Source organism: Streptopelia decaocto (genome assembly GCF_964273445.1).
Source record: "Streptopelia decaocto genome assembly, chromosome: 1".
Classification (NCBI taxonomy): Eukaryota; Metazoa; Chordata; class Aves; order Columbiformes; family Columbidae; genus Streptopelia; species Streptopelia decaocto.
This window is the reverse complement of record NC_138663.1, coordinates 81,287,795-81,300,260: the sequence shown is the minus strand read 5'-3', so window position 1 is coordinate 81,300,260 and position 12,466 is coordinate 81,287,795. Positions and strand designations below refer to the sequence as shown.

The window sequence follows — 12,466 nt, the reverse complement described above, 5'->3', positions numbered from 1 at the left end:
ATCCTTTTCCTTTTACAGATGATTTTAGTCGTGTCCGGTTAGTTTCAATGAATGAAGAAGAGGGATCTGACTACATTAATGCCAACTACATTCCTGTGAGTACTGAGACTTGGTCAGTGTAAAGAGCACTCTCCTGCACAGCAGGTAGAGCATGTCACCTGCAATTAGCACAGTATCTCCTGGAAGCTCAGTCGCATTCTCAGCATCTTCTTCAGCTTCCAATATTTTGCCTACAGGGAACTCTGCTTTTCACCAGCCATGAAAAAAAATTAAAAGGAGAGGGGGGTTGGGGAAGGCTTTTGGCAAATTTTGCCACAGCAGTGCTGGGAGAGCTGTGAATCTTCATGAAACCTGGATTGGACTGGTAGAGAAACATGGAGGAAATGTTAAGTGATTCAGTGCCTTTTTAAGACAGTTTAAGGAAAAACATAAAGTTTTAAATGAGAAATTTTTCCAGGTTTCTAGAGCACATGGAAAAAGGATTAAGCCAGATACTCCACAAGTGACAAAATGCACACAGCCCAGATGGTGCATGGAGGGAGCTTCTGCTTTCTGCCTCATTGCTGGTGCTCCTGGTGTGCCTCCCTCTGCCTTGCATAGAGCCGCTGTTTACCAGGGAGTAGAGCCCAGGGCTTTAGGATAATATACACAGAGCTGCAGTGAAACAGTTTGACACTGGTGTTGAACAACAACCTCATCAGCTCTATCCACTCTTGCCTGAGCTTGTGTAGTCACTCAGGCTTTTACCTGCTGCTGCTGCAAAGGTTTTCCCCCTCTGTTTTGCCCCCTTGCTGCGGCTCCCTGTAAGCTGTATTCAGGAAGATCAACATCCATTGGGCAACTCTGCATGGAGAGGAAGCAGGACACCACAGCAGCTATTTAAAAAAGACCTTGCACTTGGGGACCATAGGCAGATTAGCATTTCTGCACTCTGGCCGTGAACAGCAGACAGAGCTGGCCCTGGCTGACCTGGAGAGAGCCGAGTCAGCATTATGGAAAAGGGAGGAGCCCTCAGATGAGTTAGTGAAACTCTCTTGTCAGTGTGGCATCGCCCATGCATGTGCTGCTGAGAACGCTGACTGCACTTAGTTTCTATGTGTCAAGAGCATGAACCTAAACCCTCAAGCTGCAAGTGCCTGACCTCACAGTGAATCAAGAAAGAAAAATGTTCCAGCCTTCAAAAGCATCATTCGCAAGTCACGAAACTTCTATGACAAGGGATTATGGATAATAGGATTTTATGTAGCTGTTCTTTTTGGATTTCTCAGTTCTACTTTTTATAGTTTACAACTCTTTAGTTCTACTTACAGCATAACACTGACTATAGAAACTGGGACAGATGTGTCATCTTAATGCTTGGCTTTTCCTGATGCTTGCTTCTCCACTGAGTATCTGCCTCCAGACACAGATAATAGTGGTGATCTGTGTCTCTGTGGTAATGGAGAATTGACACTTAGGTGAGACATAGCCCATGCAGACAAACAAACAGCAAACTGTGTAGTGCAAGCACTCAGATTTGAGCTGACTTCTAGGAGGAAGCCATTTATGGAAAGTGATCTCAAATCACATGTATTTTTACCATCTGCATACTGTAGTGGCATAGAAATGGACCAATTTACATGGGATCATGCTGTGTATTAGATATATCTTTTGCTCTTATTAGGAATATGAAATAACTTTCCAAATGTGGTTTTGATGGTGCAATCTCAGCAAAGAGGATTATAGCAGATGCCAAAATGACCATTCTGTGGATCTTTTATTATAGTCTTTATAATGGTTCTTTGGTTTTAGAGAGGAGAAGGAGTCTTTCCAACTAAAAGCATGTTGATAGAGATAAGAGAAGGAATACATGGTTATAAAGCATCTGGGCCTCAAAAAAAATGTAGCAATGATAATCTGTTAAGGGTGTTGACTCAGCATGTTCTCTATTACTTTAAGCAGAGTTCTAATTAATATTTTACTGATTTAAGTCCTTACGACATAAACACATGCACATAATCCTGCTCATTGCTGCCTTCTATTTACATCAGTGACTAAAAATCACCACAGGCACTACTTGGGATGTGCATGCTCAGCATCTATATTTGGTTTTATGTCTGTAACTAAACAAACCCTTAGATTACGGAGTCTGGAAGAAGCTGGAACTTTGATTTAGGTTTCTCATTACTTGCTTTTTTAATGTTGCGTTTCCTGTTCTCAGGGCAAAGGATTTGTATAATAGATTGATCTTCTGTCTTTCATTCTACATTGCTTACACTTTGGGAACATGAAAACCTGGCAAAAGTTGTAATTTCAGAATAAATACAAAAAATAATTAAGTAGTTTATTTATATTAGAAATCACTTTAAAAAGTACAAAATTAACTTGAGCAAGTTAAAAAATATGTCTGCCACAGAAAAATACGTATTCTAAAGCATTAATAATGTTGGTAAACAGCACCTGTCTCGTTGTTTCTTAGGGTTATAATTCACCCCAGGAATATATTGCAACCCAAGGACCACTGCCAGAAACTAGGAATGATTTTTGGAAGATGGTTCTCCAGCAAAAATCTCAAATTATTGTTATGCTCACTCAGTGTAATGAGAAGAGAAGGGTATGTAACAAAATAGTGCACATAGCATAAAAGAAACTACTTTGAAAACATGTTTATTTTCTTGTGGGTGAATTTCTTCACATTGTTTTCTGCTCGTGAGACAGCATCATAACCAGAACTGGAATGGCAATTAATTCGCTTAAAGTGAGGCATTTCAGGATGATTAAGGGACAGAAGCATCTTTCACATGAGGAGAAGCTGAGGAAGCTGGAACTCTTCTGACTGGAAATGAGAAGGTTCAGGGGGATCTTCCCACCTGATGGGAGGGAATGGAGACAAGGGACCCCTCAGTGACAGGACAAGAGAAAATGGGCACAAATTAAGATGCATTATATTCCATACGAATATCAGGAAACACTTTTTTACTATGAGGTTGACTGAGTACTGGCACAGGTTGCCTAGAGGCTGTGAAGTCTCCATCCCTGGAGATATTCAAAATCCATCTATCTGGACATGGTGCTGAGCAGGCTGCTGTAGGCAGCCGTGCTTGAGCATGGAGGTTGAACAAGATGACCTCCAGTGGTCCCTTCCAACCTTAACCATTCTGTGATTCTCTTAAGCTTAAATAATAATAATAAAATACAAATATTGTGCTTTATGTTTTCCTTGACATTGTAATAGAAATATTTGCAATATAATTTATTTTTTATATATGTATACATGTTCTTGTGCCCTCTATTTTCCTCCTTCTAGACCTATTCTCTTAGGAAAAGTAACAATCTACGAAGATACTATGTATTTCTGTTCTTCACTATGCTAATGCTACCCTTTAGAAAACCAATGTATAGCTTCTGTCCATAGTTACACAAGTAGGAATGATCAGGCAGAAAGTCATTGCTGGATGTATTACCTTTTATTGCAGCATCAAATAGCGCTGTTTTTGATTGCATTTTTATATATGCATATATATATCTATATAAATACAATATATATATATTTATTTCCCTTTCAGGTGAAATGTGATCATTACTGGCCTTTTACAGAAGATCCTGTTGCATATGGAGACATCACGGTGGAGATGCTGTTGGAGGAGGAGCACACAGACTGGGTTTACAGGAATTTCCGAATTAGCTATGTAAGTGAAACATTTTGCATGACTGCTAAAAGGGTGGGAGTAATTTTGGTCAAGCCTTTTCTTTAACTTTTGTTCATTTCTGGCATTCAGTGGAAAATGCCTGAGAGATAGATGGCCTTACCCTCACTCTGCCTGAGCAAATGGCTAAATCACAAAACTTGCCCCTAAAATTGTTGTCTCTGTGAATTTCTCAGCAAAGCGCAAGACTGAAACAAAAGTTGTACCAGAGCTCTGGACATTTCTGTGGTCCAAATAATTAGTGACAACAAATGTGTAAACTACTTTATCTCAGGCATATTTTCTTACTGTAAGCTATTCAAAATTTGAAAATACCAATGTAGAAATTGAAAATATTTTTCAAAAGGGCAATTCTGCAATATTCATATATGCCTGTAAAATATTGAAACACATGTGAGAGCATGCGATTTCCAAATTAAAGCCGCTCAGATTTTCAAGCATGTCTTTCCAGTTTTGTTTCTTGCGACCCGCTCATTGGCAGCAGCAGCTTGTGAAGGAAAGGTCAGAGATACGGAGGGGATGTGAAAAAAGCTGGGCACTGGCACACAGCATTGGCCCAGGACCTCAGTCCTGCTCAGCCGTGCTGTATGGCCATGCAAACTGCAAAGTGTGCAAAATTTGCAAAGTGTACATGAGGTGCAGGCTTGAAGTGAAATATATAAAACAGAATGTGTTGGGCTTTTGGTATCTATGGAAAATCATGATGAGACTGCAATTTGGAGTTCAGGTAAACTGTCCTTTACCAAAACAGACCAGCTACTTCAGGGTCTTTTACAGTGAACTAATTTTTTAATATCCTTTGCCTAAGGATCTGCTGTTGTCTGTGACTGGAGAGGAGTTACCACAGTATGGGTATTTAGCCTAACCCAGAATAGCAAAGCTAAAGTAATTACTTGCTGTAGGTTTTGGTGATGACACCCCTCACCCCCCATGTTCTTGAGTTCCTATAAGTCTCAAACACAAAATGCATCGTGTTGAAAATCTTATTTCACCTAAAGCCACTGGAGTTTTTAGCATTATAAATATTTTTTATAATAATGAATGATTTTCTAAATATTTCCTTTGCCTTTGTAATGACTTTTTCTTCTTTTTTTTTTTTGTTGGATTGTGTTTTTTTTATTTTATTTTATTTAAACTTGAAAACAAAAACTCTCAGAGTCCAGTCCTGATTGTTTGTCAACAACATTGTTCTTTATCTGTGGCAAAATGAGAAAAGGAGAGGGAATGGAATAGAATAGAAAGAGGAAAAAAAAACGAGACTTGAAAGATGGAACAATTATTGATTTAAAAGCAAAATAAGTCAAACCACCATGAGGAAAAACAAAGAAAAACACAAATCCCAAACCCAGAAACAACAGTTCATGCTCTTTTGATAAGGGTGGCCTGATACCTCTGCCCCTTTCAATCAAATATCATGTAAATTCTTTGCCACTTTTTTGCCTGACTTTAATTTCTTAGGCTTTATTGGGGCCAGGGTGGAAGTGGGGGCGAAACAAACAAAACTAACAAAAGCCCAACCCAACCAACCAACCAAAAACCACACACACAAAACCACAAAAAAAAGCAACAACAAGCACCACAAAATGACAAAAAAACCCTAATTCTGACTGAGTGTGACTGTACTGTTAAAACTCCTGTGAACATTCTGCTTCTCCCATTAGGCTGATGAAGTGCAAGATGTGATGCATTTTAACTACACTGCCTGGCCAGATCATGGTGTCCCCACGACCAACGCTGCTGAAAGCATCCTCCAGTTTGTACAGATGGTCAGGCAGAAATCAGCAAAAAGTAAAGGTCCCATGATCATACACTGCAGGTAAACACCACAAGGAAGTGGAAAACTAAAGGATGTAACTTATTAAATAGTCTGGGAAACCACTGGAAGGAGAGGTTTTTGGGGTTCTGCTCACCTGTTAGCTGGAGATGGTTCTCTATGGGGTAAGGGTAAAGGATTAGTGTCCCTCTTTGACTACAGTGGGGCTGGGATTTCAGGCCCAAGCCATAGACATGAAGACATTCCTTTCTCAAAGAGAGTAATTTCTTTAGACTTTATCAACAAATGGCTTCAGGAGGGGCAGCAGATGATCCTGCTTTACACCAGCTCAGAGCCTGCCTCTGCTCTCCTATTTCCACACCTTCATGACATGGATGGTACAGTCTGGCCAGCAGCCTGCCGCAGCGTGCTGCTACCCAGCAGATGTATGCCCCTGTGCAGATCCTCCTCCTTCAGTCATTCTTTTTTTTTTTTTTTTTTTTTTTTTTTTTTTTTTTTTTTGAGGAAGGTTGTTTTATATGCTGTCAAATTTGTCTCTTGTGCACCATCTGGCCTTCTATTGAGATGCTCCCCTAGTGTCTCTGGTGGCAGCTGCCATGTTAGTGAAGATGTCATACCGGATTGGCTTCTGATGCAATTCTCCCAGCTGACTTGAAACCTCTCTGTGGCTCCTCATGCGAGAGCTACTCAGAACAGATTTCTCGGAAATACGTAAATAGGTGGTTTGCAATATCTGAATGTGTGTACATTATAGTGACACACTCCTGGTGGAAGTCAAGGCTCGATGAGATTAATGTCAGCCTCCATCACCTACCCCAGAGGCAGCAGTTACATTGCTGCACAATGTGCCAGCACTCTCCAGCACTGCCTTTCCTGGTGCTGATGTGATGGTCAGCACTGACTGTCTCTTGCCAGCACTTTGCACAATTTTGAGAGCTCCTTCCCAGAAACCAGTCTTTTATAGCAATATCATTTCTAGTTCCAGATATAACACTTAGTGTTCTACTGGAATGCAAAACAACAACAGCAGTTCTAAAAGCAGCAAATCATGTGGCCCTTCCCTGTAACTTAATGGAAAAATTCATAGGGGATATTGTTCTGGGAGTCCTAATATCCAGAAAGGTGCTAGTAAGCCAGGGAAGAGATTTATGTGTAGTGCTGTGAAACCAAGCCCTTCATACAGCATTTAATTGTTCTGGGAAGGAATAGAAGCAAGAATCAGAGAGCTGGGTTACAACTGTAGTATTTTCTTTTTAATTAGGATGCTTCTAGCAGCAGAAAGAGTTATTTTAAGATAGCATTTTTAGAGTATACTGTACAACTTAGACCACATCGTTTAAAAGCAGGAATGCTATGAAATTAGTGGCAAGGGGGAGAAAGAATGCATAGGTATAGATCAGCGCAAATGTTCTCAAGTGTTAAAGAAGGCATAGAACTGACATAATTACAACTTCTCCATTTGTTATTTATGAATTTATCAATTATTGAATCTGTCAAAAGTTCTGTTTTATTCATCTCATTAGAGACACTGGCATTTTTGTTAAACACAAGTAAAAAAAACATGGTTTCATGACAGTTATGTTGAACTGTGTTGAGATTAACTTCTCAACTTTATTGCAAATACTTTCAAGTTTTTTTCTGAAAAATACCACAAGACAGCAGAAGGACCTTTTGCTAAGACACATATTTCTGTCCTTAGTAGTAGGTATAGTGTTGGGACACCATGTGAACCTCTAAAGCCACACCCATAATGAAAACAAATGTTACGTGTGAAATCACAATGCAAGGAATCATATTCACTTAAGAATCTCTAAATCAAAACAGTGTGTCTTTTTTCTAGTCACTAAGCTTCCCTTAGCAGGGGATGAAAATTTGTCAGCCAAGTGGGTGCTGCCTATTTCCATCTACATGCTTCCAAGGCAGAAGTCCTGGAGCGCAGACTGTTCTGGGTGATTTGTCCTTTGAGGATGAACTGGAGTAGTGCGGTGCCTTTGAAAAGCCAGGAGCTTTGCTGTGTGGAGAGCTGTAGAAATGAATCATGCAGGTTCAATCCCAGCTGGCCCTGTGCAGCAATCACCACCGAGCGGGTCTCTGCAGTTACAGCTACAACCCCTGTGTTTAGAGATGTCTTGCGAAACCTTTGAGGGGAGCAGTGAAAATGGGAAAACTGGACAGCTAAGGGTAGATGAGTGTGTGCGTAAACGTTCTGCATGTGAATGTGTGTAAAGAGGAGTATGAGAAGGTGAAATAACTGTGGAGCGATCCACTCCATACATTCTATCTAAACAAAGTAGGAAGTGTTGCAGTAAATCCTATAGATTAACCAGCCTGTCTGACCTCAGATTAGCTACATCTGATGCCTGCAGCTGCAGGACACCTGCTTTTTGTGGTACCACTGATTTTCTTCTGGCCCCCCATCAGAAAAGCCTGACATGAGATGCATGTCTGTGTGTGTTGCAGTGCTGGAGTGGGACGAACAGGAACCTTCATAGCCCTGGATCGGCTCTTACAGCACATCCGCGATCACGAGTTTGTAGATATATTGGGCCTGGTGTCTGACATGCGGTCCTACAGAATGTCCATGGTGCAGACAGAGGTAAGATCAGTTCGCTTCAGCTTTGTGAATGTATCATCAGATATATTTCATACTTCTCTGAAGCGTGTTCATGTCCAACAACTATTATTCCCCTTGAACACTTGACAAAATACCTATGAATTGGTACAATTAAGCTTTCATCTTCATTGTAATATTGTCACATTACTAATGTGCTTTTATCTTCCAAAATGGATGAGTTATTCTCACTTTCTTTGAAATTAATATGCAAACAGTGCCTTAGAAGAGATTAACATATGAACTTTTCCAACCATTTTGAAAAGAACTGGGTTTGCTGAGGGGATTAATGACTCATGAAATGTATTAGTATTGGACAGCCAGTCAGGTTTGTTCAAGAGGGCATAATCTGGCCAAGCATAGGAACTCAGTCACACAATGGCAGTACAAATAACAAGCAAAACAGACAAAAGAACTGTGAGTCTGCCAGATACTCTCACTGCCCCTCTCCCTGCCTGAATATCTGCTGGATATTTCTTCTTCTATTTTTAAGGCAAATGTCAGGAGAATAGCTATACTGTCAGAATATATAATGGAAAAAAGTCACAAACTTTTTCCAAAGCAGAAGCTTCTGTGCATCCAAAACCTTCCCAGTTCCTCTACTGAGGGCAAAATATCATACCTGTTGTACTTGTCACTGGCCATACACAGTATAAACCAACAACCTACATACAGTTGGAATTCCCACCATCACTGTTTGCCAGCTGAGTCTGGCAGATAATATGTTGCCAAGCATTGTTTAACCCAGAGGAAAGCAAGGAATTAGCAGAGAAACAAGAGGAGGAGGAAATCCTGCAATGACAACAACTAGCATCTAGAAAAAAAAAAAAAAAGGTAATTATTTCCAGACCATTCTTGATCATTCCTATTAAACTTCCACTTTTCATCACAATTCACTAAATTAATCCAAAGCCAGACCCTTACGTAAACACCAGAGAAAGAAATTCTGGTGGTTTATTTAAGCTGCGACTGTACTACCACTACAGAGGTGATGTGATTTTTATTTTTTATTTCCTTTTAACCTACAAACTCATTGCCTGCCTGGGGCTGATGTCAAGGGCTGGGCTTTGGTGGTCGCTGAGCCCCTGCTGCTCTAGGCAGTGGCCAAACCTGGTCAAAGAGGTTACTGGCTGGCACTGACACTTAGACGCAGAGGCCACCAAAAAGGCTTTCCTTACCACATTTGAACCACACGGAGATTACCTGGCTTCACATTGCCTTGTACACTGGCAACTTGGCAGCAGCTTGCTGAACAGGCCCAGAAAGAGGGTTAGCTTGGAGAATACCCTGAACTGAAACCAGTCACTCCAAATTAGTGGGTGTGAGGAAATCCAGGCATCTCTGTGGTCTGAAACACACTCCAAATTCATACTGATGTTTCCTGGCATCAGCAGACCAGTGGGGACAGGGGCTAAATTCCAGACTCAGGTTTTGGAACAGTTTGCTTGAGATCCACTTGCTCGCTGTGCCTAGTGCACATAAAGCTTAGCATAAGGATTCATCAGAATTTGCATTCTTTCTCTTTGAAATCTAAAAATCATCAATTAAGGTTATCTCAAATTGAATTACAGTATTTAATCTGTATTATGATAATGCTTAGAAAAGCCAGTCCATAACCAAAACCAAATCTAACCCCAGCCTTACTGCACAGAAACCTGTCCACAAATATAACAGTGCATGTGACTGACCCAGCTTACTTATAGTGTCATTTGCACAGAGGTAGATAATTCCCCAAATAATTAACTGCTCTGTGAACAAAATCAGGTTTCAGGTTTTTATTGGTAAAGAAGTAAAGTACTAAGGAACATGAAGTTCATTATAATATTTCAGGTGCATATGTGGCAATCTGTTGCACTTAAAGCATTCAGGTAGCTTTCTGAGAATGCATTTTCAAGCAATATGAAGTAGACTCAGTTTAGTTCAGACCGAGCTCCTCCTCTCCTCTCTCTCCTCCTCTCCTCTCTCTCCTCCTCTCCTCTCTCTCCTCTCCCCTCCTCTCCTCTCCTCTCCTCTCCTCTCCTCTCCTCTCCTCTCCTCTCCTCTCCTCTCCTCTCCTCTCCTCTCCTCTCCTCTCCTCTCCTCTCCTCTCCTCTCCTCTCCTCTCCTCCTCTCCTCTCCTCTCCTCTCCCCTCTCCCCTCTCCCCTCTCCCCTCTCCCCTCTCCCCTCTCCCCTCTCCCCTCTCCCCTCTCCCCTCTCCCCTCTCCCCTCCCTCATCATTTGGGTGATTATGATAGGTGATTATGATACCAGCACAGCTCCAGTGGATTTTGTGCTTCCCCAGCTGCAAACTGTAACGAGTGCAGGCTATTATTTTGGGAGCAGACACCTTACTGTACTTTGAGAGTGGCTGAAGAGGGAGAGATGGAGAAGCTGTGCAGGCTGTTACCATGAACTATCAACCTGTTTCACTGCTTGGGTTCTTGTCATGCTTTCTGAGGTGCAAAGATGCCGACTCATTTGGTCTTTTCTTCCAGGAACAATACATTTTTATTCACCAGTGTGTGCAAATGATGTGGCAAAAGAAGAAGCAGCAGTTCTGCATCAGCGATGTCATATATGAGAACGTCAGCAAGTCCTAGTTCAAAGTCCCAGGTGGTAAGTCAGGCAAGCCCAGCTGTGTGCCATGCCCACAGCTTCATGTCCTGGCTGCTCAGCAGCAACCAGCATTATGGGTGTTTGCTTGAGGAGCTTTACTGGGGGTTTGGAGCTTTCCAGGCCTCATTCCTCTCTGGGCTGATGTTCACATGGAGAGTGCAAGGAAAATCCCTCTGGCCTCTCACAGTAAATATTACACTATACTTTCCATGGGTGTATTGTTACACTCATCATTTGAAGATAATCCGGAAATCCTGAGTGACTCAGCTAACCACTCCCTGCCGCTTGTCCTAACACACTTTGTAAAGTTTAAAGGTGAGGAAGACTTTATATCTTCAGCCATTCCCAAGTCACTTACCAACTGCCAGGTTACCCAGGCCAGCAGAGGTTTGGGGATGCTCTGCCAGCACTGCTGTTGTGTCAACAGATCCTGCTGGAGGGCAAGCTGGTAACCAAAAAGCTCCATCATGAAACACTGGGGAGTTTTTTTGTGACACTAGAACCAGGGAACAGGAGGGGGGCTCTCAAACTGCTACTGCTGATAGCATAAGCTAAGTGACTATCTTGCTTTTCCGCTGAGCCCCCGTTGCATATAACCAGCCCAGCCCAGTCCCCAGCTGCAGAGTAAAGCATGGCTGTGACCTACCAGGAGGTTTTCTGGCCTTCTGGCTATGCAAAGCATGGAAGCAAACACATTTCCTTACGCCGTGGGGACGAGCCATGAGGCCACACATCACTGTTGTTGATGAGCTTTAGTTCATTGGGTGGCAGTAATAAACCAGCCGCAACCACAGTATTTGCTTTTGGGTGAAGCGGGAAGCTACAGACATTCAACACAAACTGGCTTCTCAAATAGCTACTGGAGGGCTGGCCCACAGCCACCTCTGCTATGTGCTTGTGGTGTTGCACACATGCTGCTATTAGCCCCTGTGTATGTCATTCCTTTGCCCATAAAATGAACCTCAGTTTGCCCCACTTTTCCCAATGTTCTGGTAGTTTACTGTTGTGTCTCCTCTGAGTCCCAGAGCCCAGCTTCTTGTAGTGGTGGGCTGCAGTCCCAGCCTGTACTGTTGGCTGGAAAACATAAATGCCAAGAACTGTATTTATTTCTTTGTTTCTAAATTGTTCTGTGTTGTCTGGTTTCAGGTGAGACCATGAAGCACACCCATCTTCCCTTGCTTCTAATTATTTTTGATTGGATGGTTTGAATGGCCAGTTGTTCTGCCACAAGAGACCGCTGCTTTGCAGTACATGGACAATGAAAGAAAGCAACTTTACCTTTCTGAAGCACTGGGGAGACAAAGCCTTAACGAGCCTGTGGTGTCTTTTGAACTATTTACTTTCTGGACTTTTAAAAAAAATACTGGACCAAATTCAACTAAACAACATGAAGGAAAAGACACTATAATATGTGCATAAAATAGGTTGCTCCAGAGTGCTGGGGTTTTGTTTGGTACTTTTGATTTTTTGTTTTGTTTTTCTGTGCAGGTTGGGCTCTAAGGTTAAAGTAAGTGCAATATTTTTTTAATGGTTGACTGAAGAGCTTTCTTCATGTGTCACTGGTCTGTGCTAATGTCCATAGGAGAGCAGGCATTGTTAGTATCTAATAATACCTCAGTAGTGAATAGCGAGGCATGAACATACATGAAGAAACCTGGAGATTGTGAAAAGGGGGTGGGAGGGTGGGGGGTGTTGCCGGGTACATGGATTTGACTGTTTCCTACAGCACTGATGTATGTGGGTTTAGGGGGCGGGGAGGGGGAATGGGGAGGCTAAAGACCCAAGGAACGGACTGAGGA

At 42.0% G+C, this 12,466-nt stretch overlaps 1 protein-coding gene across 1 annotated transcript in view; it reads left to right on the top strand.

The window, feature by feature from the left end:
- Positions 1 to 12,297, top strand: part of PTPRO (protein tyrosine phosphatase receptor type O) — a gene marked incomplete at its 5' end in the record, with an annotated part of 158,747 nt that extends 146,450 nt beyond the window's left edge. The window contains 7 exons of the mRNA XM_082061281.1: positions 19 to 95; positions 2,459 to 2,593; positions 3,546 to 3,668; positions 5,348 to 5,502; positions 7,921 to 8,056; positions 10,547 to 10,667; positions 11,814 to 12,297. Coding sequence (XP_081917407.1) covers positions 19 to 95; positions 2,459 to 2,593; positions 3,546 to 3,668; positions 5,348 to 5,502; positions 7,921 to 8,056; positions 10,547 to 10,651 — 731 coding nt within the window. The 3' untranslated portion in view covers positions 10,652 to 10,667; positions 11,814 to 12,297. The remainder of the gene's footprint in view (positions 1 to 18; positions 96 to 2,458; positions 2,594 to 3,545; positions 3,669 to 5,347; positions 5,503 to 7,920; positions 8,057 to 10,546; positions 10,668 to 11,813) is intronic.
- Between the last annotated feature and the right edge of the window lie 169 nt (positions 12,298 to 12,466).